The following is a 25,605-nucleotide window of genomic DNA, read 5'->3' as shown; positions in this document are numbered from 1 at the left end:
CACGAACCGTAATCATCATCATCATCATCTCAGCCATAGGACGTCCACTGCTAAACATAGGCCTCCCCCTTATATCTCCACAGACACCTGTTGGAAGCGACCTGCGTCCAGCGTCTTCCGGCGACCTTTATAAGATCGTCTGTCCACCTTGTTGGTGGACCGTAATGCTTAGACACATTATACGGGTTTAAAAAGACGTTCAAATGACAGACAGAAGCCAAATTACAATTCTACAAGATTCTAAAATCAATAAACATCTCTAAAATATGACTAAGACCTCACGACCCAGACAGTGACCTTATTACAACGTCCTACAAAGGTTAGGTGCGCCCTTAAAGCCTGCGCACGTGATAAAATATGCATTTACGTGGAAATACATAACAAGGTTTAGTAGGAGCAACGATCAATAGTTGGTATACATGTTTTATCTTTCCAGTCGTGTCGGATTGCCGTCCCATCGGGCTATGAGAGTGAAGGAATAGGGAGTGCACCTGTGTCCAAGCAAAAGCTTCTGCACTATAATATGTCCTGCGCAGCCGGCTGATCTCCTTAAATGAGAACAGCGGCCGTGGACGCCATTATTATTTATCTTACGAAAGCGGGTGGGTTATGCGTGTGTAAATGTACGTGCACATTGTCTTTGTGAGACTCGGCAAGCCGGCCAATAGTGAGCGCTCTTGAGCTTACGCATACAAAGATACTGTGCATGTATATTTACACACACAAGTGTGTCTTAAACGCTGAGAAAAACCATGTACATATAGATGCTTCTAGCGTTTATTGGTGTGGTCATTATATATCTATAGATATTTAGTCTACTTCCCGTGCCCGAATAAAATATAACATGACAAAAGATAAGTCGAAAGTTGTTCGAAATCGGTTTAGCAGATCCAGAAATTAACTTATACAACTTCATAAACATACAACCTATACTTCTTTATAATATAAGTAGGTATAGATTAATGAGATTCACACCTGTGAAACTTGAAACCGTAATAATGCAATACTCCATTTAATAAAATCGATTGAGAAGTTTAAACACAGAAGTGCAATCAACTAACTGGTAATATCTGACCGTTTTCTGATGCAGTTGACAATTCTGCCAACCAGTACCTACAAAAAATGAAAATTAACAGCTGTCAATTGCACAAAACATTCGGTACCTGTACATACACTTGGAATGCTTACTGAATAACTCGTTCCTGAGATTCCATTCTTAGCACATACTTTCAAGAACGAAATTTAGGAGCATTCCAACAAAATTGAGGACCAAACTTTTTTCTTATTCGAACTCCTTACATTCTTTAGTGAATGCATCATCTTAGCACCATATGGCAACTTATCTGAGCCGAGAGCAAAGAAAAAAAATGCTCGGCTGTTTGTCATACGCAAGTTTGTGGTATGACGTCATCTGTGATTTTATTTCTGGGCGTATCATCTGCATAGCCTTTTCCCAACTATGTTGGAGTCGGCTTCCAGTGTCAACGGATGTAGCTGAGTACCAGTGTTTTACCTGGAGCGACTGCCTATTTCACCTCCTCAACCCAGTTACCTGGGTGACACAATATCCCTTGGTAAGACTGGTTGTCAGACTTTCTGGCTTCTGACTACACGTAACGCGCCAAGCATTGCTTAACCTTATGATTAATCGACCCGGCTGCTACTTAGTCAAGGGCTCCTCTATCATCCTCCGCCTTTTTCCCAACTATGTCGGGGTCGGCTTCCAGTCTAGTCGGATGCAGCTAAGTACCAGTGTTTTACATGGAGCGACTGCCGATCTGGCCTCCTCCACCCAGCTACCCGGTCAACCCAATGCCCCTAGGTTAGGCAGCTCGTTTCAAAACAAAATACAATCAACACTGCTAAACAAATGATACAATGGATCACTCTTGCGCATTCCTGTTATTACTATTCCAATTAAATCTATGTACCAGGATATTTTCAGCTGATTTCCTTGGTTGGTATGTATTGATATTTATTATAAACCTTGTCAATCCATATTCTGGTCTTTTTCCTCAATATCTTTCCAGCGTTTGAAATAAAACGTACGAAATATTGCGGATGCGCAAGGCGTGTTGTGGTTAACTCTAGAGGACTGTACAACAGCTATCCATGACCAACCTTTTTTTAACGACGTCAAAAATCATCAAATGACCCCTCCCTTTGTGGGTTAGCAGCGGTGAGGGAGTGTCAGACTCTTACTGACTAAAAACCGTCGTGTTCCGTCGTAGCCCTTTTATGTATCAGGGCCGCGGTAACTCGCGCGAGCAATCCCGCAGCCCCGACAGGCCTTGGCCCTACCGGGCCCCGCTGGGGTTGCTGACATCTCTTTGAGGAGCCCGTGGAACAACGCGCGCAGCCGACACGGTTCTGTTGTCTCCATGACCAACCTGATGTGGTCATAAGACGCTATGGTCGTCATGACCAGCTATTTCCCGCGTTTTCACACCTATCCCGAAAGAAAAACGTACCTACTTCCCGCATTGAATAAATAGCACTTTTACGAATGGTAAAGTGACTTTGTATAGGAATAAGTTATTTCTGCAATGGAATTAAATATGAAAATGATTTTCGATGTTTTTACACAATCGGAAAAGATTTTTTTAGAAACATTTACTTTTCGGATAGAGTGACTACATAAATAATGATGAAGATTTAAATAGTATTTAGGTATCTAATGTAAGAAAAACATTCTAGCAGAAATGATGAAGTATTATTATGAAATATATTAAATTGTCTTTGCAATTAAAAACAGTTCACTCAAACCTTATCATTTAAAAGTTCTAATGTTAGTTACGATAAAAAACAGATTTCTGTCTTAAATCCTTTACGAGCAAACTCATTACTTATGTGGGCAATTAGTAAAATGATAAAAATGTTATTTTTAGTTCTAATGTAGTTTTTTAGATTATTATGATGCAAGAATTTTATACATACTTTTTAAGGATTGAAATTTGACGTAATTTGTATGAAGCTAATGTTAAAATTTAATCTTTAATCACTAAACCACAGATAGATTTGGTTGTTGAAATGCACAGTTGGTTTATTTTGGCAAAAACTCGTGTCGAGTATGAGCAAAACGGAATCAAGTTTGAATTTTCAAATAACAAACTGATTCTGTCATCGTGTTAAAAAATGCTACCCTCATATTTATTCAGGAATAATATTAATGAAAAAAAACATAAATAGTAATAGTAAACTATTGTAAGATAAAATATAAGTAGGTAAATAATATTTCAATACACTTGCTAGGAGCCAGTAAATAATACACACCTGTATTCATATTAGAATCGAATTAAAACATCAGTTTCGTTATATTTATCGTTGAAAGTTTTAACAAGGCATATTAACTGATATAACCCGATTCGCTATGCAGTAAAAATAAAGTTTATAAAACAAAAGCGGCCGAGTAAAACCTGTTTGCAAAAATCACACGATTTCGCGCGGCGCAGCCGGTGCGCCGGACGAGTTTTTTTAATTCCTTTTTTTACACACTTATACTAAGATTACACACTTTTAAAACGTAAAAGAAGCTGAAATATTAACTATTTTTATAGACTTACCTGTAATTAAAACCGGCACGAAACTAATCCGTAATTTTATTTAACAATTTGCTTAGAATGCAATTCACAGGCGCACACTCGTGACTCCAGCGGACATTAGCACTGACGGAGGTACCAACGTGACTACGTGACGGGCGACGGAGTTTTACTGTTAATGCTATTATGTTGGCAAGCCAAGCTGCTTTGTTTTCAGGGTTTACAGTCAAAAGGTTAAAATTCTCCTTTTAATATTTCTTTGTATTCAGTAAATGGATTAATTCGTTGTATTTTAAAGTGACTTGATAACTATTGTTCGGAACACAACCGGTCATGTATGATTTTAAAGTCCTCAGAAAATTATTTTCCATTTGAAGTTTATTGAACTGGATGCGGTGCGTTCCAGGTCAAATGTAGCCCACATAGTTTGCATTCGATTTTGCTTAACGTTAAGGCGCATACATACACCTGTTCGTATTGAGTTTAATTATTTTTATTCTTGACGCCAATATTTAGTGCAATTTTTAAACTTTGAAATCGTAGTAAATAAACAAACATTCTGTCACATGTAATGTTAAGCAAGAATTTATTGTAAAAGCTCGAATTTCTAAACTATGAGAAAAAGGTTACACCTAATGTTAGTCACGGGTGTGCGGCTGCATCTAATTATAATAGCTCTTATTCAGGTTTTAGCCGTAATATTTACAGTTATTTTGCAATCTGAGACTTGTTGTGTGAATAAATGCCATGCATGTCACTCATGGCGGTACATGGGATTTGGGAAAATAATAATAGATCTCTCTATTTGGCTTATTTTGAATTCGCTCTTCAAACGATTAATTATATTGCGACCGTGAGGGATTGATATTGAAGATTTATTATAATAATACATGTTGATTTCGGGTATGTCGTACCTAATCACATTAAATCCTATCACATATACGATTATGATGTTCTACGGTGAATTGTAAAAAAATAACCTAATCTATTCAGTGGTTTAGCCGCAGGAGTCATTTTTCATTTTCATAATTTACAACATCATGTTAGCTTCTGAAAGACGAACTGACACGACAAAGCCGAGATAAAGATACGAGAATTGAATGTTTTGACCAGTTGACAGCTGTCAGTTTTTAACGGAGAATTTCCGTTGTTTGTAATGACTGACTCTTATATGGTGTTCTGATTCCGGCACGTTATTATTCTATTTACTTTGTTTCAAAAATATTTCATTTTTATTTTTACGTATTTTATTTTTTTTCTTTGTGTTAATCGACATATATTAACGAAAGTATTTAATTTTATGTGATTAGGTACGACACACCCGATTTATATTGAGAACATCATCCAATAAAAAATATGAGTACGTCTTAACTGTTAAAATGTGAAAACTGTAAAATATATATATATATATATTAAGACTTCACATGCCAAAATCATCATAATTTAAACTGATTACATAAAAGCAAATATACATAAGTTAACTTTTTTTTATATCAAAAAAAGTTTTGTTATCCTTAACGACTTACAGATGTGTAGAACCGCCATAATAGTCAAAATGTTTAAAATGTTGCAATAACGAACTGGAACGCGGCAGCAATTGTTTTGATTTTTGAACTCAAGCGACGGTTTTCGAAATTTCAACCGCCATTTTTGATCAGTTGAAGAATTCGAAGTGACGCTTGCTGTGTTTTTGTTATAAAACGGCTTGTTTCGTGTCTATAATAATGTTTTTTTAGTGTTCACAAAGTTTTAGGGTATTAAATAAGTAAAATATATTACATTTAACGTGTTTTTGAAACGCTTCATTAATTTTTTTTCGAATTCGATTCGGCCGATTAATTATTTGTTTAATTAGACTAATAACTGAATTACTTGTGTTTAAAAAAATGGATTCAGTATCGGATCGCTTAAATAAATTGAGGGAAGAAAGAATTGCCAGAGAAAAGGCGCGGATTGAAAAGGTATCAATTTGTTATTATTCTTTAACTCACTGACCGTTTTACAGATGCTCCAATTCTGCACTTTAATTTGTTTTCATGATAACTTTCGTTCCTTGAAATAAGTCAATAATATTATACACTATTGTATCATCTAAGAAACTCCGATGAATTATGTTATTTTGTCACTTTTGAAGTCTGCAAGACATAAGGAGTATAGGTACCTCTTTTTATGTAAAACATTAAAAAAATATTGTCCTATTATTTTATTAACATCTGTAAGTAATCTGATCGTACAAAAATAAACAAAAGCACTTAATTTTACTTGTACTACGACTTTGTTGGTTCCCTGTAGAGGTCTCCATAATAAAATTAAAATTTATTATTTTCAGTTGCGAGAATTGAATCTCAAAAAATATAACAAGGATGGAGAATCAACAAGAAATTCTACAACAAACTTATCTATGGTCAACAAATCTGTTAAGTCGGAGGTTAATTTTAAAAACCCAGGACCTGTAAAAAATAATTTCCACGTAAACGGCACATCTAAAAGACCAATTTCCGTACCCACCTTGAAAAAGGAATTGGTTAAGCCTAAAACCGATGTTAAAAAAAGTAACTTCAATGGGGTGAACTCTAACAAAAATATTCCCAATATTGACAAGAAGCCTGCTAACCCTTCAAACTTTGACCGAAAAAACGTAACAGACAAAAAAGTACAAAATAATGAAAAGAAGCCACTGCAAGTCAGTAATCTACCAAAGTTGGCACAAAATAACGACAAAAAACCACCTCAAGTTAGCAATTTGCCAAAATTTGAGAAGAAATTCAATACTACTACTGCTAATAATGTGAAAAAACAACACTTTCCCATAAGAAAGGCTGATAGTATGACTACAAATGTAAAGGTGCGTCAGAGCCTTGCTGTTACTAACAATAAACCTACAAACAACATCGCTAGAAAGTCCATGATACCACAAAACTCTTCTAAGACCACGTCGAACGTCTCAGTCTTCGAACGTCTGTACAAACCCAAAACTGTCCCACAAATCCAAGTAAATGATGTTGAAAAACTCCACACGGATCCTAACTACTTAAAAAAAGTCATCCGTAACACTGGCCTCATTTTGAATAAACGTCATACAGTTTTTGAGAACACAAAACCGAAAATAGCTATGCCAGTCCGCAGGTCCATTTCTGCTGTTCACTTCAAACGTATTGGTAAAGAGGAATTAGGTAACTGTATTCACAAATGGGCTTCTATCGGTGATAAATTAAATAATGTACATTTAAAACATATAAATGAGGACGAGAATATTAATGAAGATAGAGTAGTTTCTGCCGTTAAAAGTGAAAGAAAGAAAGTTACGTTTATGACTCCGATGGGTAACTTAAACACTCCTAGGCCAGAAGAGCTTCAAGCTAGACTGAAGTCTTGGTTACAGAAACGCGGAAAATCTTTAGACTCATACCATCATTTACAATGTTTCGGCTTACACCACTTACCGCATAGCATCAAGTTCGATCCAAAGGCATTTGACGAGGAAAATAAAGAAAATATTGCTGTGGAATCAGATAGCGATGATGATTCTTACACGGAGAATATGAATGGAGAAGTTAAAGAGTCGGAGAAGTGGAGAACGGCAAGCGTTGTTAGTGACAGCGTGGATTTCAATGAATCTCAGAATACTACGGTGACTTGCAGCGATGTTGTGAACTTGGATGATGTGGTCGTTGGAGCCTTGAATGATCTCACTGAGATATTGCGAGAGGTGAGATCTATTGTTTATTTACTACTTCTTTATATCCTGTAGAAAAAAAAAACAGTAGAAAATCATTGATTATTATATTAGTACTAAGCCACACTCACTGACAAAAAAGGACAAGCTCCAATTGGCAACTATTGCTTAGTACTAAATATTTTTTTTTCTACACATTGTCTGTGGATGCCCACACAACAGTTTACATTACGTATGACTCATCGGCTTTCATGAAATAAATTAATGAAAAAGTCGATTAAGTATATGTATATGATCAGCGGGGCCCAGTAGGGTCAAGGCCTGCCGGGGCTGTGGGATTGTTCGAAAAAGTTCCCCCTGCCCTGGTACATAAAAGGCCTACGACGGTTTTTAGTCAGTAAGAGTGACACTCCCTCACCCCTGCTAACCCACAGCGGGAGGGGTCATTTGATGACTTTTGACGTCGATAAAAAAAGAATGTATACGTATATGATTTCTGAATACATGTTTGATGTAAAATTTTGCCTATATAGCCCTATATAGAATCTCTCTCTTTCAAAAAAACCTTGTCTCTTATCAGGGTTTCGACTGGGAACAATGTGCCCGCTGGCTGCGAGCGATCCGCGAGCGGTTCCCCGGCGCCCCGCAGTGCGCCGCCTACTGGGAGTGCCGCGCCGCGCTCGAGGAGCGGCGCGGGGACCTGCCCGCCTCCGTGCAGTGCTGGGAGGAGGCCATCGCTAAGGGCACCGAGGTATAACTAGCTTCTGATAGCACTTTCACCGTCTTCCCGTAGCTACTAACCCGTGAATCTGGATAAAAAGTTACCTATCGTAGGTATAGCCTTCCTGGGCTGCGGGTTGTTCGAAAGAGATACCGCGGCCCTGGTACATAAAAGGCCTACGACGGAACACGACGGTGTTTAGTCAGTAAGAGTCTGACACTCCCTCACCGCTGCTAACCCAAAGCGGGAGGGGTTTGATGATTTTTGACGTCGTTAAAAAAAAAAAAGGTATAGGCTTTCGATAAATGAGTCTGGCCAGCCAACTACACACTTCACTTACCTTAGTGACACTCTCAAGGCCCGCACAAGGAGCTGGATGTAAGCAGCGGGAATGGTTTCAGATGGTAACCAAGCTGACTTGGCTGTACCTAATATCAAACCGATAGATTCTGATATAAGCATGCTCCAAACGAACAAGCTATTCAGAGCTATTCAAACATGCATATCTAAACACTCATACAAAAAGATCCTCCTGCCCTTATCACAATTTTATTTGGGGTCGGCGGAGCGTATTTTCTCCTTCCATACTCTTCTATCTCCCGTCATCTCAAGTAACATTCTTTCTAGCCATATCTCTCTCTTCACACAATCCTACCATCATCCTCTTCCACTATATACATCCTCAAATGCCTTTATTATACTATTTTAACACTTATTTCTTCAAATATTCCAGCGTTCCGTAGTAGAAGCCAATTTGGATCAACTGCTAGACAAGTTTATGCAGCTGAAGATCAGCCCCAGCAGTGGCAAGAGACGCCAGGCCGATCCCAAACTGGTGGACGTGAAGAATGTCTTCAAAAGCACTATTATCAGATTTGCAGTCCAACAGGCTAAATTGTAAGTATATATTAGCTGTTGTAAGTTTCACTCGCGTCCCTTGTAAATTATGCAACGTGTCTGGATAAAATTGTAGCCTATGTTACTCGGGGATAGCGTAGTTTTCTGACAGGGAAAGAATTTTTTGAATGTTCAGTGGTTTTGGAGCCTTTACTGAGCATTAACAAACACAAATTAGTATGATTACTTGCTACCTCTGCCTTATTAGTCTAGTTGTCGCATAGCGCTTCTGCATGGGGTGCCGGGTTTGATTCCTGGATTGTGCCGAAATTGTTTTGTGGGTTGTAAGAAACTTTCACAAAGCAGTTTGGAGTCTGGAAGTTGGTGGGGTGTTCTGGACCCCCATGACTGAAACATTATTATGAAAAAAATATTATCTTCAGGTACCAAGATGTCTCAGAATATTGGAAAGCTTTCAAAGAAATGATTTGGAGGTCTGATAGACAAAGAGAGATTTGAAGGTATAGCTAGACTTTTTAAGTCATGTAATGTAGAATTCATTGAAAGTAGTCCAATTGTAAGCATCTTAAGAGTATATTATGTAAAGCAGTAGATCTGAATATTTAGTATAAGTATAGTCTACGTATTTAATTTATTAGCTTTCAGATATTTAAAATAGTTCTTGTGCTATTTTAAAGGTGTATACATTGTTATATATTGTTTAAGAATTTCGCAGACAATCATTTGCCTAGCCATTTTCTACTAATAATGTAAATATTTTGATTTAAGAACTAATTAAAATAGGTAACATAATACTTGGAAATAACATATCTACACTACAATATTATAAAGGGGGCAGATCTGATTGTTTGACATGAATAGGCTCCGAAACTACTTGACAGATTATTTCACCGGCATTTCATTTGGACGGCTACATTATCCCCCTTGAACATAGACTATATTTTATTCCGGCCGGGCAGTCGTTTCTACGGGACGCAAGTGAAACCGCGGAAAAGCGGCTAGTAACTTATAAAATTTACATCGTTAGTGGCCTGATTAGGCATCAAACCGCTCACACATTAATATAAATTGCATCTTTACATTTCCAGACGCCAATCAAATCAATTCGAAGCACCCAAGTACACAGTGACCCCCGTCCGTCGCAGCGCCCGACTCAGTTCACACTGGAGCGCTAAACGGACGCCGCTACAAGTTTGCACCACTGTCAGACAGGCAGATGAGATTCTAGGAGAAAAACCTCTGTTTGTACCTAACGGGAGTTTGTATGGCACACCTTAGGAGTTACAAGACTTAGGCCAGTTTTACTGGTTACCGATAAAGTGTCAGTTAGGCCCGGTTGTTCGAAGCTCGGTTACGTCAAGGTTAGGGTTAAATTCTAATTAAAGTAAATTTAACAGGGTTTAAATTCAAAAAGCGTTGTTGAACGTTAAAATTTCATAATAAATATGTCAAATTAACCGTGGTCAAAATTGACAACGGTAACATTTTAACTTTAACTTTACCGTAACGTACGAACAGCCGGGCCTTAGTCTGCTATCTAACACATAAAGGCTGTTTATAATTCTGCCATTACTATCCAAGGTAAAACCAAAAGTTGATTAAAAATTGGTAATCTGTCTGATAAGTCCCTGATAGGCTATCAGAAACTTTATCAGTAACCGGTGACACTGGTCATAAGGGTTGCACCATTTAACTATAACCGAACCATTTTCAGTTGTCAAATCGCCGATGTGACCAATGGGCGTCAAGTATACGGCTGGTTATGGTTTGGTTATCGTTATAGTTAAATTATGCAACCTACCCTTATAAAATTATTATAATCTAATTTATAATTATGTATTCTAATTCAAAATGATATTGGATATATAAGACATAATAGACGGGAGCTATTGATGATGTGAAATTTTCTCTTTGGACATAAAACTTGCATGTAATGTTATTTTCAAATACATGGATGCATTGGATTCAACTTGCCAGATGCGCAGATTACTTAGGACAAAGCATACTTTAGTCTATATAATTCAAATAAAAATGAAAATGTATATATGTAACCGGAAAATAACAAGACTTGTAAGTTGATCAATTTTCTAGGTAGTTGATCAATTGATTTTGATTGATGTAGTACATTTGAAATTGACTAGTACATTTCAACTGCCGTTTATTATTTTCCGAGAGTTGATCAACTACCTAGAAAATTGATCAACTTACGAGTCTTGTTATTTTCCGGGGACATATACGTGCATTTAAGTATACAATATCCTCATTAATCTGTGGTATACTATTTGGCCGAGTTCATTATAGTTAACAAACTTTAATATATTATCAGTAAATACGTAATATTTCAATAAATACAGCGATGCGGATGAATATTTTGATACCTAGTTTTAATATTTCCCTATTATAGATTAATATATTAAACAAAAATAAAAGCCTGAGATGAAAGCATAAATACACCGAGGCTTTTATGTATTTAAGACATACATGACTTGGTTCAGTATTGTTAAGCCTAACTTGAGCATTATTTAAAATTAGACTTCAAAGTGATTTCTAAGACAGAATCTGTTTGAGCCTGATAACTGCACAAATCATTTCTATTAATTAATTTTTCAACTTTTTATGAATTCGACTTTATCTTACGAAAGCGGGTGATCGGTGATCGGGGAAGCGGGTGGCTAACCCGCTTTCGTGAGATAAAACGTCTATACCAATATTATAGAAAATTGTCTAACATACTTTTATCTTTGACCATTTAGGTACTTGGTTCAAATCTAAATTAATGTTCAAGTCAGACCACAAAATCGGGACCATATTCATTAATAGTTGTTAATTTCCGAATAAATTAATGTAATCATGTTTCTTATTAATTTTAATAAATAATAATTGTTTATTTTATTATGTAAATAGTGTTTTTTCGCTGCTGGATAAGCGCCTATATGCGGTTTTCAATAATCGATCCGATGTTTGCGATTAGAGATTAGCTTCATATAATCCATTCGCAAAACGAACGATGGATCGGTTATTGAAATCCGTTGTATATTGTATACAGATTATTTCTTTAACACCAAATATGTACGCTTAAAGTGTTCTTTTCTTTCTTCTTGCTATGTTATTTCTAGTGAATAAAAGACTTATATTTGATAAAAACGATTTTTGTTTTATTTATAGTTAAAATTCATTATAGGTATCTTACTAATATTGCTAAAGCTTAAGGTTTGCGTAACTCGATAATCGAAAGAATTGCCTGATCCAATAAAACACTTGACAGCGTCATTTATCGATGAAACTACATGCTATTTTTTATCCGGGTGCGCGAAGCAATGCCCACGGGACGCGTGAAACTGCGGGGAAATTGCTAGTCCTCATCAACTGCATTGCATTGTTCTGAAGCTTTAGAGAATTTTAACAGGAAGATACCTGTTCACATCCATTTCATCCACCACAGTGGGTGAGGACATTTATAACTATCCCAAATCCCAATACCCCAATACGAAAAACAGCCATGCAATCTGCTTATCCCACCAAAAATACATGGTTTTAAAACTTCAATTTAAAGCAGCGCCATCTAGCAATAAGTCGTGGGACTACACTATACGCAAAACATATTCAAGGAAATACTTTTTTTACAAACACGTCTTAATCAATTAGATAAAAGACAAAGAGTATTTTCGTAGCATTAACATAGAAATTATAGTCTACTTTAAATAATAAATGGAGTTAAAACAGCCAAAAGCTCTCAGTATTTACATTTTACAATGGCAGCACTAAACAAGTTTTGATTCGTGAATCGTGTTTCATCATTTTGCTTTCCCGTTTGTTCAGCCCACAGAGTACTTTTTATATTCAGCCGTCTCGTGTCGGAATGACAGCTCGAGTGACAACCTAGAAGACAATTTTTCGAATTTCTGTGCCTTTGTGCGGGTCAATTTTGTTCTTGTTTTTCTCTGTGTTTGTGTAGAATATACTAAATAAAATCTTACGCTGTTATTCTGGTTATATTCTTGGTGCTGTGCGTGTATATAGGATTTATATTAAGTCAGCTGTTCAACAGCTGATTCCACTACGAATTTCCAATTTTGGTAAGTACTTACTGTTTGTAATAATAATTATTAATTTTAGTGAGAAGAATTGATAAATAAAACCAGTTTACGTCATTTTATGTATTTAAAATGTTTTATAAAAATATCCGGTTTAAAGTGACATTTAAAAGAGTATTTTTATTAAATCGAGATTCTGAAAGAAGGTTGTTATATTTTAAGTTCAATGCATTGAAAAGTAAAGTTCATTCGGTATTACTTACGAAACATGAAGAATAAAGGTTGTTGCCATGCGATTGACAGCAAAAAAGTCCGCGTATGTTATTATAGAATTTTTTATACAACTTTTTTACAATAGTTCATTCAGCTCGACAACTTTTTTGTTCGTGCAGAGTTTGTCCAATATTTTACTTAAGTAGGTAGGTACTGACATAAAATCGGTCCACAATGATTACTTTGTTTTTCCTGTTGCGATTTATTTTAATGTGCTTAAGTAATTCTACATTGAAACTAACTAGTTGTTTTTACCTTTAAGTTAAGGTACATTCACTATTCATTGTCATGCGGCTGTAGGTAGTAGGTACTTAGGTCGCTAAGTTTCATTCATACATACATAATGTTAATCTTTTCCTACTTTAGCTAGGTAGGTACTTACTCAAAACTTTTGTTGCGCAACTGTGTGTAAGAATTACGGCCGACTCCGGGTTTATTTACAATTTAAATTTTCCAAGAATCTTTAGGTAAAATGCGGTCTTGTTTTCTTGAAATACTGTTTTATTTTTGAGTTGAATATCTACCTATTAATTTATGTAACCTAATAAAAGCTACCTATAGTCTGTGGAATGCTATGAATATAAGTTTACAATCATTTAACTCGTAAAAAAATGCTATGTACCTACAACCGAATTGAAAATCTCCTTTTTTAGGGTTCCTTACTAAATGGGTAAAATCGAGTTCTTATTTCTAGGATTTTTTGCCGCTTTTGCTCGAAAGTTTAAAAACGGAGCTTTTTTCGAGCGGGAGTTCGAATCGTAAAATAAATGATCTTTGTCTTGCATACCGGGCCGGTAGGTATATTTTACATCTCTTAAAAAATCTGACCGCCCATCTAAGAGGTAAAATTTATTAATAATATTACAGTAATTTTATTAATTTTCAATTTATTTTAACCTCGATTGCGGCGGCACGCTCGTCTTACTTATTGTGTTTTTATATTTTTTTCCATGGTTTTCTCTCCATAAGAGATTATTATTATTAACAATAAAATTTCGGAAAATGCGGTTTGTCTAGTACTGGACCGTGAAGACGAAGTGGGGAAGCTTTTAAACATTATTTAAAGGCCAGATAAAAAAAAACAAACATCGTAATTGGGAACCAAATTTTTGCTAAGTTGGTGAAAAATTTTATAACATTTTCTCACGCTATTCGGCTCTTGAAACCCGATAAAGAGATTAAATTAGATTATTCAAGTTCTCTATTACGATGAAAAGCTACCGCGGACATAAAAAATGGAGTACCTACCTATTTGTAATAATAATATCAGCCGGTTTTTGTCTGTCTGTCTGTCTCACCCTCGTCAAAATGATATTCCCCTTGAATAATTCACCCGGTCGTCAGGTGAAACATAATCCTTTCTTGGTAGATTATTTGACACTGAATAAGAGTCCACACCGCATTGAGCAAGCGTGGTGATTAATGCTCAATCCTTCTCCATGTGAGAGGAGGCCGCAGCCCAGCAGTGGGACGATAAAAAGGCTGTAACAACAGTTCAAGAGTCCAGAAAATAAAATTGCTCTGGCTCTTCGGGATTTGAAGAATACCAATCTTCAAAATCAAAATGTTCTTTTCATATTTTACCCAAATTAACATAGGACATATGAGGCGTGATCTTATCATTTGAGCTCCAAGACTTTTTAAAAGTTGAAATCCTTTTAAACGTCATTGTTTGCGCTTATAATATCCTTCAGAGTATTTTTTGTCTTTGTTTAACTCCAAAAGTACTTTCAATTCATCTTTCTGCAAAATGTTTTTATTCGAAAAATACCTATTTAGCGAAACATATTGAGTTGAAAGAACTCTCCGACTATACTCTTTTGTGTGAGCAAAAGCTGTGCAAATGCAAAATTACTCATACATTACACAATAAAATACCTACTCAATACTGTTCGCGTTGTGCTGTGATCCTAAAGGCGAGATTCAACCGGTGTGTCACTGTGACACGCACAAATGTATCTCGTGGTATACCTACACGCTCTAGCAGACAGTAACACAATGCCAGCGAACATTTCCAAAATTCGCGAAATTGCAACCTTTGTTCGTCAACGTTTCGTTGACTTTGTTCGTTATTTGGTGGGATTCCGCCCGTGACTCAGCAAGTCTTATTTTTGGCTGTCATCTGAGAAATCAGTCACCCTTTACAGCAGTTCTCAATATTCTATCTAAGTATCTCCAGTTTTGCTTACCAGGGATGGGAATTTGACACTATACTCTATCCACGGAAGCAAGAGCTAAAAGGTAAACAAAGAATGACACTTTTTCAAGATGGCGGTATAACCCGACCGATGACAAAATCACAGATAGTGCGAACATTTTACACAAAAATGTGACGTTTTGTCATCGGTCGGGTTGTACCGCCATATTGAAAAAGTGTCATTCTTTGTTTACCTTTTAGCTCTTGCTTCCGTGGATAGAGTATAGTTGAATCGGGCTTATATCAAAATTCTATCTCTATTAAGAAAATCAGCAGATACATATAATGTTGGGATAATAGATCTACGTATAATTATTTCTTATAACGTGTTTACATAATATTATAACATGTAATATCAATTATAATTACATAAAATAAATATAGGCGACCTCGTTTTCCGCCACTTATAATGTTCAATTAGATACCAACATGTTTATCATTGATGTTTAATATCGCAATACAGCTATGTAAGAAAAGCTTTGTGTATTGACTATTTACATAATAAATTATAGAATGTTCATTTTATACTAACTGCACCAGTCTAACCAAGGGGTTGCCCGGGTAACTGAGTTGAAGGGGTCAGATAGGGCAGTCGCTCCTTGTAAAGCAATGGTACTCAGCTGAATCCGGTAAGACTGGAAGCCGACCCCAACATAGTTGGGAAAAGGCTCGGCAGATGATGATGATGACACATATTATAGGTAGGTATCTGGAGTCTGTTTCATAAATGAAATCCCACACGGAAAAACCCAGTCACACTTCCTGAAGGGAATATTTATTTTAAATAGGTATTGTGAATTGAGATCTAATTACCTAATTTGTTGTCTAAATCTAGCGTCAAATTAAACTCAATTTGCATTATTTAGTGTTTGCGTGATAATTTGTTCTAAATTCCCACAAACGTCTTTGCCAATTAGATTCAGACTAGACCTATAGTTTCGTTCAGTTGTCGGTCATACTAGCTTCGGTCAGCGTTTTCGCGTGAGAATACTCCGCGCACCAGGTTAAAAAGTAATCTACACACCCAACCTGTAACCTATAACCTTTCTCGATAAATTAACTATCTAATGCTGAAAGATTTTTTCAAATCGGTCCAGTAATTCCTAAGATTTACGCGTTCAAACATACTCTCCAGCTTTTATGATTTCATATTTTTTTCTTTTATGTGTTGTGTTGTTTATTAGTACTTTTTTCTGTTATATTTGCGGGCAGTTCCACGGGATCAAACATGTATATCAGAGCTTTACTTCGTACTATGATGATTGACAGACTATTCGTCAAAACTCGTCCCACGCTACGTAGCAACTGATAAAATTAGAATAGAAATAACGGTAAAAAAAAATACGACCTTGGACAGTATTTGGCGGTAAACGTTTATGTAAATTTTACTAACGGGGTATTTGAAGTATGCGCTATATGTTTTTAAGCATCCATTCTTTGTCAGCCGTCATACTGACACTCACTCCCTTCTTATTCATGTCTTTCAGGCAATCAATCCATATTTTCTTTGGTCTTCCTCTACCTCTCAATGCATCTATTCATACTTTGCAATGCAAAATCTTTAACCTCTCACCTATGTATTGATTGTTAGACTATTGACATTTCCACAAATGATGTGCATATTTCAATGCCGCTATAACAACAAATAATTAAGTACTTAAATTAGACTAAAATAAAATATTTAACGAACTCTCATTTTGTTTTTGCAAGTTTGCTTTTTTTTGCCCGTTTTATAAATAATGGTACGGAACCCGGAGTGCTCTAGTTCGACTTGCACTTAGCCAAAATAATTACTAAAATTATAATAAAATAAATGTGTAAGGAGCTCCCATTTTTTTGCAAGTTTTCTTTTTTGGCCGTTTAATAAATAATGGTACGGAACCTTCGTGTGCGAATTCGAGTCTCATATTCATATTACCGGATTTTTGTCATCCGCTAAACTAACGGAAAATTCTTACGTGTTTTGGGATGGTAGCCAATAAAGCCAATAATATCTTCAGATATCGCTTCGTTAGGATAATAATACATATTGTGGTTCCTATAATGTATTGTATAATCATCGGATTTGTGTCACCACATCATTAAAGTTGTCTCAAAAGAGCTTCAGCGTGTTAGAATAATTTTCTTTTGCAAATATGGGTGGGTATATACAAAGTACTTATAATTATAAAGCTCAGCTATATTTTACCATTCGGCATGCAAACATTATCACTATTTATCTTACCATTTATAAACACAATATTATTATTTAGCTTAGGTACATAGATGAGATCAAATTAACTTAGGTACTACTAATACATTTATACATATTTCAATTATACATTTTATTTTGGTAGCTATAAATTATATTTTTTCTGCTAAGAAATCTGTTATGCTATAATAAATTTTATCATTTAGAAATTGGCGAAGCCTACTCTTAAACAGCGGTGTACTTAAGTCTTTCCAAGCATTTGGTAACTTATTGTATATTATTGGGGCCATGCAATAGACACTGTTGGCTTCGTCTTCCAAAAATCCGGGACTATAGTCCCGTGGTCTGGTCGAGACATACAAAATATTGTGCAATCCTATGTCTGGCAAAATGATGACGTCATTTGGTGTACACGACCTCGTTCGAAATTCAAGTGCGTGTGACGTCGGGTATCGTGGCGGGAAAATTTTGACAGGACCAATTTTTCCATGGAATCCTTTCGTTACGAATTGTTATGTAAGCTTAGGAGCTTTGATTTAGCATCAATAGTTTCTCTGTTATTATAATCTTTATGGTACCTAGCCGTTTTCCCGCGATTGCACTCGCGTCCCGGTCCCGGGGGAACTTTTGCTCGTGCCGAGATAAAATGTAGCCTATGTTACTCGGGAAGAGTGTAGCTTTACAACAGTGAAAGATGTTTTCATATCAGTTTAGTAGTTTCCAGGGCTCAAGCAAATAAACAAAAAATGATTCCTCTTTATTAAATATTAGTTTAGAAGTATATAGATTATGTAAGCCATGAGCTGTATTTTAACACCCAGAAGTGTCTCCCGTGAACATGCCAAACTGCTTCGTTAACCCTAACCGGGAATAAACCCAAGAACCAGCCAGTCACGCTATGAAACTACTAGACCAACACAGCAGATTTTAATGTAAATAAAGTCATTCAATAAAACAAAAACAAACAAAATTTCCCACCGTACCAGTTCTTAGAAGCAACAAGATTCCTAACATTTAAAGAGTAAATATTGCTATCAGTTTTCAAATACCTACCATCATTATAATTATTTATATTATCTAAGACAATACTATAAAATCCTTGTAGATTCTAATCACGGAGTAAGGAATGAGCGGAGATGCCATAATGCAGGTAGGTCAGGCGTCTTCTAGGTCAAATTCGTACGATGTACATGACCAAAACGATCAGTTACGAGTGAACTAGCGAGGCGTTCGAGTTCTTTTAGATGTCTAACAACGGTTTTTGGTATTACAAAAAATTATCAGCTCTAAAGGTGTATAAGGGCGAAGACAGTAACGTTCCTCGTCCCCCTCGCACCCGCATGTTGTCGCGCTACTTTCTTAGGAGATTTTGCGTTATGACATCTCCGCTAGTCATTTTGTTCTCCATGGTTCTGATTTACAGTTAGCTGCATAGTTATTTAATTAAACAAATATGTAATACACCTACTTCGGAATGGAAAACGGAGTTCCCCGTCATAATATTATGAGGAAAATTGTGTGTGAAAGGGAAATGACATAATCATTACTAAATACCTACTAGGTATGCTAAAGACAGGTAACTTAGCGGATAAATCACTAGCCTCTTGAGTTCGATATCAGGTCAGGCAAGAAGTAATGTAACTTTTATATGAACTTGAGTACCTATGAACTTTCTAATTGTATCTTGGACACCAATTACTGAAGAAAAGTGAAGAAAAAAGACATCTTGAGTAAACTTCATCTAGTCTTGAACAAGCGTATCCCAGCCCAATTTTATCCCTACTAATATTATAAATGCGAAAGTTACTCTGTATGTCTTCACGTCTAAACCACTGAACTGAATTAAAAAAAAAAAAATTCTTACATAGATAGAGTTGACCTTGAGAAAGAACATAGGATAATTTTATTCCGGACTTTTGAAGAATGCTCTTGGAAACGCGATATACCCGAACTATACGCGGGCGGAAGCTAGTTTATAAATAAGTTAAAAATTCCTGTCAATTTTATACTCACTTTGAAAAAATTACAAAGTTTAGGAACGAATATAATGATCTTTTAAAACTCAACCTCTATCTGTTTAAATAGGTTATTTATAAACCACCATATTTACAATCAAGCGACTTAATATTCGTTTTTAACGGTGCCCATTCAATTTACAAGTACACGCCTTAATTGTTCATCTGTTTGTTTGTATGTCCTGTTTATTGTCCATTGACCTCGTTTGAACTCTTCAATTGAAGATTGTTTAATACTTTGGACCCTTTTTTAATAATGAGAAATGTCCTAAAATGTCTCTCTTATTAATAAACACGGATTAAAGTTACACCAATGACCCTGTTTCGGAGGGCAGAATAAACTGGTCCCCGCTGTCATTGAACCTCTTTGGCAGTCGTTATGGGTAATCAGAAGCCAGTAAGTCTAACAACCAATAAAAAAAGTCGTGGTGGCATAGTGGGTAAAGAACCAACCTCTCAAGCATGAGTGAGGGTTAGATTCCAGTTCAGGCTAGTATCAATGCAACTTTTCTAAATTTGCATGTACTTTCTAAGTATATCTTAGACACCAATGTCCGTGTTTCGGAGTCTGAGAACTGTAGGTCTTGGCTGTCATTTGAACATCTTTGGCAGTCGTTACAGGTAGTCTGAAGCCAGTAAATGTGGCAACCAGTCTTACCTAGGGCTATTGGTTTTCCCGGGTAACTAAGTTGAGGAGGTCAGATAAGCAGTAGCTCCTTGTAAAACATTGGTGCTCAGCTGCATGACATCCGGTTAGACGGTAAGCCGACCCCAACATAGTTGGGAAAAGGCTTGGCAGATGATGATTTGATGTCCTTTCAATTGCCGATATGTAGTAGATAAGTACTGCAAACCTCTCCTACCTCTTTATGCTGTGCCCTACCGGGTCCATATTGTTTCTAATATATATATTGTTTAAACTTTATAAAAATACCACCTGTATTACATATGGAACGCAAATAAAGAATTGAATAGATGAATATGTTCAAGAGGTTTGGTAACAGAATTACACAATAGAATACAATATTAAATTCAATTGAAGTTTCATTATTGCATGTTAAATTAATTCTAAATACATGTCGTGACTCATAGCATAAAATGCGACATTGTATGTAGGTACCTGAAATTAACTTATTACACTTAGCAACTACATGGTAACACGTGTCATATGTTTTAAAATTTAATTATGTATGGTATATGGTATTTACGTAAAATAATAATGTTATACAGTCCTAGAGTTCTTACTACTATAAATGCGAATTATCTCTCACGCTTTCACGCTAAGCTCATCATCTCCCGAGCCTTTTCCATCTATGTTGGGGTCGGCTTCCAGTCTAACCGGATTAGGGCTTTCAAATACCGGATTTTTTCAATTCCGGTATCAATACCGGTATTAGAAATTTCAATACCGTGATCACGTGATCACGGTATTGTCGGTCATGCAAATATTGCAATACTCCAGATATTAAAATTCGTCGCTCCTTTATGCGTCTTCGAAGTGCTTTTGCAAGATTTTGGCTTAAGTCATTAGCTTGACCATCTAACTTCGTCAACATAAATTTTAGCGCAATATCCGTTTTTAGTAAATTGGCATCCCGTTTACAAACTAATATTAACTATATTTACTTTGACTACAGAAAGACTGTTGTAAACATTTTTCAATATTATCAAATCGAATTCGTCTAATTCGAAATCGAAGTTTAATTTTAGATCGATTAAAACTTTTAAAACACAATCCTTTAGTTTCAAAAAGCGTCCAATCATAGCCCCGACACTATGACTAAAAATGAGATTGACTTCATCATGACGAACAAGAAGCACATAGTCAGAGACGTCTCCGTGATCAATAGGTTTAATACCGGTAGCGATCACCGACTTGTCCGAGGCTCTCTGAATATCAATTTCAAGGCCGAACGTTTCCGTCTGATGAAGGCCAGGCTCCGACCAACACTGCTTCAAACCATGACAGGATCTGAAACGTTCCAGTCAAATTTGGAGAACCGATTTGCCACCGTGGAAATCACAACAGACGTTAACCAGAACCACGAATTTGTGGTTCGGATCCTCAGGGAGGAAGGTTCGAGATTCGGTAACATTCAGCGTCAGGGCTTATGAAGAAACGACGTGAAAACCCGCCTCGTCAGCTAAGCGGGCTCTAAACCAAGAGATCAACAAGCACGTACGACGCGACCTCCGGTGCTCCAATACTCTTGACATTGAAAGAGCAATTGAGCTGAATCGGGGGTCAAAGGTATTCGTACAATCTCTTGGAAGAAGCCACTTGACGAAGCTGACCACAACAAGTGGAGAAGTAATTTCTTCGGTGCCGGCAGTCTCTTCGGAAGTGGAAAACTTCTATGGCCGGTTATACGCATCGCATGCATCTCGACCTTATCCCGGAAATGAGGATTCTAGAGCCACATTAACACGCCATTTCACCGAAGACCTGCCAGAAGTCAGCAGTGGCAAAATCGAGATCGCTCTGAGACAGCTCAAAAATGGAAAAGCCCCTGGCGAGGATGGCATTACAACAGAGCTATTAAAAACGGGAGGTAAGCCCGTACTGGGGGAGCTCCAGAAGCTTTTTAATGCCGTCCTGTTTGAAGGGAGAACTCCAGAGGCGTGGAGTAGGAGTGTTGTCGTCCTGTTCTTCAAAAAGGGAGACAAACCCCTGCTGAAGAACTATCAGCGGGCGGGTATGCTGGAGATAAAAGTTGGCGCTTAATACACAAGTGTGAAAATAAGATTACGAGTACATACATCTTACGAGTCGTAGTTATTTATCTTATTCAATACAACTTCCTGCTACTTATTACAACAAACCACAATAATTAAAATTATAAAAAGATTGTAATACCGTAATCACGGTATTGGCTCCTCAATACCGGTATTGAAAAAATACCAAAAAATATCCGTGATCACGGTATTACGGGATCCCGTAATACCGGTATTGAAAGCCCTAAACCGGATTGAGCTAAAGCTACTAAACTCAAAAGAAAGGTTCACTGATAGAGCCTGTGAAAGGACATAGGCTATTTTTCATCCGGGAGTGAGAAGTAGTTCTCGCGGGAAGTGTTTGGAACCACGGGGATTCACACTTAATCGGATTTTCCTCGTCTAGTCCGTAAAAAAACCAATGATGTGCGCTCAGATTAAAGATAAAATATTTCTTATCGATACTTCTACATAAGATCTTCTATATTACACTTACTTACATATATTGTAAAGATGAAAGTTTAATGTACTCCTATGTAGATTTGGAGGAAACTTTACAGTAGCTTATACAGGGTTACTGGTAAGTAGACCGCATCCTTTCAGGAGGTGATAGTATAGGTCAATACGGACAAATTTGACCCCGGGATACACTGGGCAAAAGTTGACCCGTTTCAAGATAATCGAATTTCAAGATCTATTCTTTACAAGTCGTCTAGGTACACGAATACATTTTTATTATTAGTTAAAAGTCTCGTTTTTGCGGATTTTTGTGTGTTTTGTGCTTTTTTGGTTAGCTAGATAGATGTAGATGTTTTTTAAGTATTCTGCAGAAAAAAATGAAGAGTAACATTTTTGAGAAAATAACTACTAAAAAAGTAATTGTTGTTCGCTATAATTTCCTCTGTGATTTGTACAGTTTTATGGTTTGTTATTATGAAGTGATTCATCTTCTATCCAAAAACACACAAAAATCCACAAAAACGAGACTTTTGACTAATAATGAAAATGTATACGTGTACCTAGACGACTGATCTTGAAATTCGATTATCTTGAAATGGGTTAACTTTTGCCCAGTGTATCCCAGGGTCAAATTTGTCCGTATTGACCTATACTATCACCTCCTGAAAGGATGCGGTCTACTTACCAGTAACCCTGTATATCTTACACATCAGAATAACACATAGGCTACCTTTGTGCAGAAAGTAGTTCCCTTAGGAAGCGGGTAAGGAAAGTAGTTTCTTCTGGAAGCGGGTGAGGGAAGTAGTTCCCTCTGGAAGCGGCCAAATAGGTATTTCCTAAAAGCTAATTTTCACCAATTTATTCACGTAATATTAATAAATATAACATAGTATACGTCATTCGGCCTTCGTAGTCTTCAATTCTCAGAAGTTATTGAAAGTAAGGAAAATTAGCGTTTCTCGGTAAGGACATTTAAAACAATGGGCGATGTGTATCTTTTGATAGATTTTTAACTGTCTTGCAAAAAAGGTTACCGTCTAATGGTTTTGTTTTTCTTCATGTGATTTTAATGTATTCTTTTAAGGGTCCGTTCTCAAAGGGTAAAACGAGACCCTAGTTATAAGACTTCACTATCCATGTGCCCTTTCGTTAACTACCGGGTTGCCCCGTGTCCCGTGGGATCTTTAGCCCGTACCGGGATAAAACATAGCCTATGTTACTCGGGAAGAGTGTAGCTTTCCAACAGTGAAAGAATTTTTCGAATCGGTTCAGTAGTTTCGGAGCGTTTATATACAAGCAAAAAAATTTTTTCTTTATAATATTAGCATGGATTTGGTTAGTATAGATAACAATAGGTTGGGATCTACTCACGCGAGTCTGTCTTGCACTTAGCCGGTTTTTCGTATAAGTATTATTTTGTCTCGTTAATTTTAATTAATTAAGTTGTTTGACTTGCTTAATCTTCACTCCGCAGATCGTTGACTTTGGAATAAATTAAAATATTTACAAAATAAAAAATAACTTTTGCAAAAAATTCCATTCAAAATAAAGGCTATTGTCTATTTTTGCTATTTTAGTTTTTGTTATTATATTTCACAAATGTGTTGAACAATTTTTAAATCAACTAAAATCATTTAATATAATTTTTCGCGTGGCTTGTCGGCGTCCCGAGTGTACTGCTTTCTGTTCTAGGCTATGTAGGTATCTATCTATCTACCCGTATAAAATATAGCCCATGCCACCCGACAATAGTATAGCTTTCCAACTGAAAATACCTACAAAAATACTACTAAAATACAGCTTTGTGACTTCGTAACATGTAAATATGTATTTAGTATACAAAGATGGATAAGTGACATTCTAACAGCTATACCTATGTAAGCCTTTATATACCTAAACTGGTAAATTCACAGGTATTTCCAGCACCTAAATAAATAGCCTATTAAAAACAACTAGAATCGTGACAGTTATTATTTATGAACAAGTACTTTTGCAATCAGGACACGAAATCTTCGTCTTTACATTAGAAGTCAACGCAAACAAGGTTTTTCCTCGAAAGGTATTATTATACCTATGCTACTTGACTTACATTTAGTAACAGGACTTTGGACTTTAAGATATTTACGAGTATGTGGCTGTAAATAATTGTTGCGGTTTCGTCGACTTCCCGAGGGAACTACTTTATGTGCCAAGATAGAATATAGCCTATGATACTTACGAATAAAATAGCTTTCTATTGGTGAAAGAATTTTCAAAATCGTTTTAGTAGATCCAGAGGTTCATGACGGTTCTTCTCCATGAGACCAACTCTTTGGAACCGTGCAACTAGCTTGACGTTTCGAAAGAGCTTTTACTTATAGGCCGACATTAAATAAAAAAAATGACTTTGACTTCGAGATTGCCTCTTACAACGTCGCAAACGCACACACAACATCTTCATAACATTAGAAGAATACCCAAAAAAAAACATTCTCCCACCATCAGCAGCCATTAAGTTTAGCGCGAACCATAATTCAAGAACTGTCATCATCATCATTATCATATCAGCCAATTGCCGTCCACTTTTGAACGTAGGCCTCCCCCATACAACGACAACCAAGGCCTTTAGTATTACTTGAAATGAAATTAGACAGAGCCTATAGTTACAGTTGAACATATCAGCCAATTACCCTCCACTGCTGAACATAGGCCTCCCCCAACGAACGACAATCAAGGCCTTTAATATTACTTGGAAAGAAATTGGACAAAGCCTATAGTAACAGTCCAATCGATAGATTAACAAGGTTAAACTGTATTGGACGCTTGAAGCGGTCAGTTCACGGGATTACCTTAATCCAAGGGTGCTAACCGTTTTCTTGACTTTGACCCTACAGTATAAATGTTTATTTGTCTTAAAACAACTTTAAAAATTGAACGTGAAAATTCAT

General features: G+C 36.4%; 3 protein-coding genes across 4 annotated transcripts in view; 2 read left to right on the top strand and 1 right to left on the bottom strand.

Annotated features, from left to right (window-relative positions):
• LOC110383157 (juvenile hormone esterase) overlaps positions 1-3,738 on the bottom strand; it is a 34,962-nt gene extending 31,224 nt beyond the window's left edge. Inside the window, exon 1 of one of the 2 annotated variants that reach the window (XM_049851274.2) lies at positions 3,564-3,738. The gene's annotated coding sequence lies outside the window, so the exon portion shown is untranslated. The remainder of the gene's footprint in view (positions 1-3,563) is intronic. The other variant, XM_049851273.2, reaches the window with a different exon arrangement.
• Positions 3,739-5,188: 1,450 nt separating this feature from the next.
• On the top strand, positions 5,189-11,938 carry LOC110383323 (uncharacterized). Its single transcript, XM_021344096.3, has 5 exons — positions 5,189-5,500; positions 5,869-7,248; positions 7,796-7,966; positions 8,670-8,833; positions 9,883-11,938. Exons 1-5 carry the CDS (start codon positions 5,426-5,428, stop codon positions 10,070-10,072), a joined length of 1,980 nt encoding a protein of 659 aa, XP_021199771.3. The 5' UTR covers positions 5,189-5,425; the 3' UTR covers positions 10,073-11,938.
• A 635-nt stretch (positions 11,939-12,573) lies between these two features.
• LOC110383272 (probable multidrug resistance-associated protein lethal(2)03659) overlaps positions 12,574-25,605 on the top strand; it is a 77,562-nt gene continuing 64,530 nt past the window's right edge. Inside the window, exon 1 of the mRNA XM_064042612.1 lies at positions 12,574-12,870. The gene's annotated coding sequence lies outside the window, so the exon portion shown is untranslated. The remainder of the gene's footprint in view (positions 12,871-25,605) is intronic.

The sequence above is a fragment of the Helicoverpa armigera genome, chromosome 29 (assembly GCF_030705265.1).
Source record: "Helicoverpa armigera isolate CAAS_96S chromosome 29, ASM3070526v1, whole genome shotgun sequence".
Taxonomy (NCBI): domain Eukaryota; kingdom Metazoa; phylum Arthropoda; class Insecta; order Lepidoptera; family Noctuidae; genus Helicoverpa; species Helicoverpa armigera.
The sequence above is the reverse complement of the archived record's forward strand: the minus strand, read 5'-3'. Positions and strand labels throughout refer to the sequence as shown.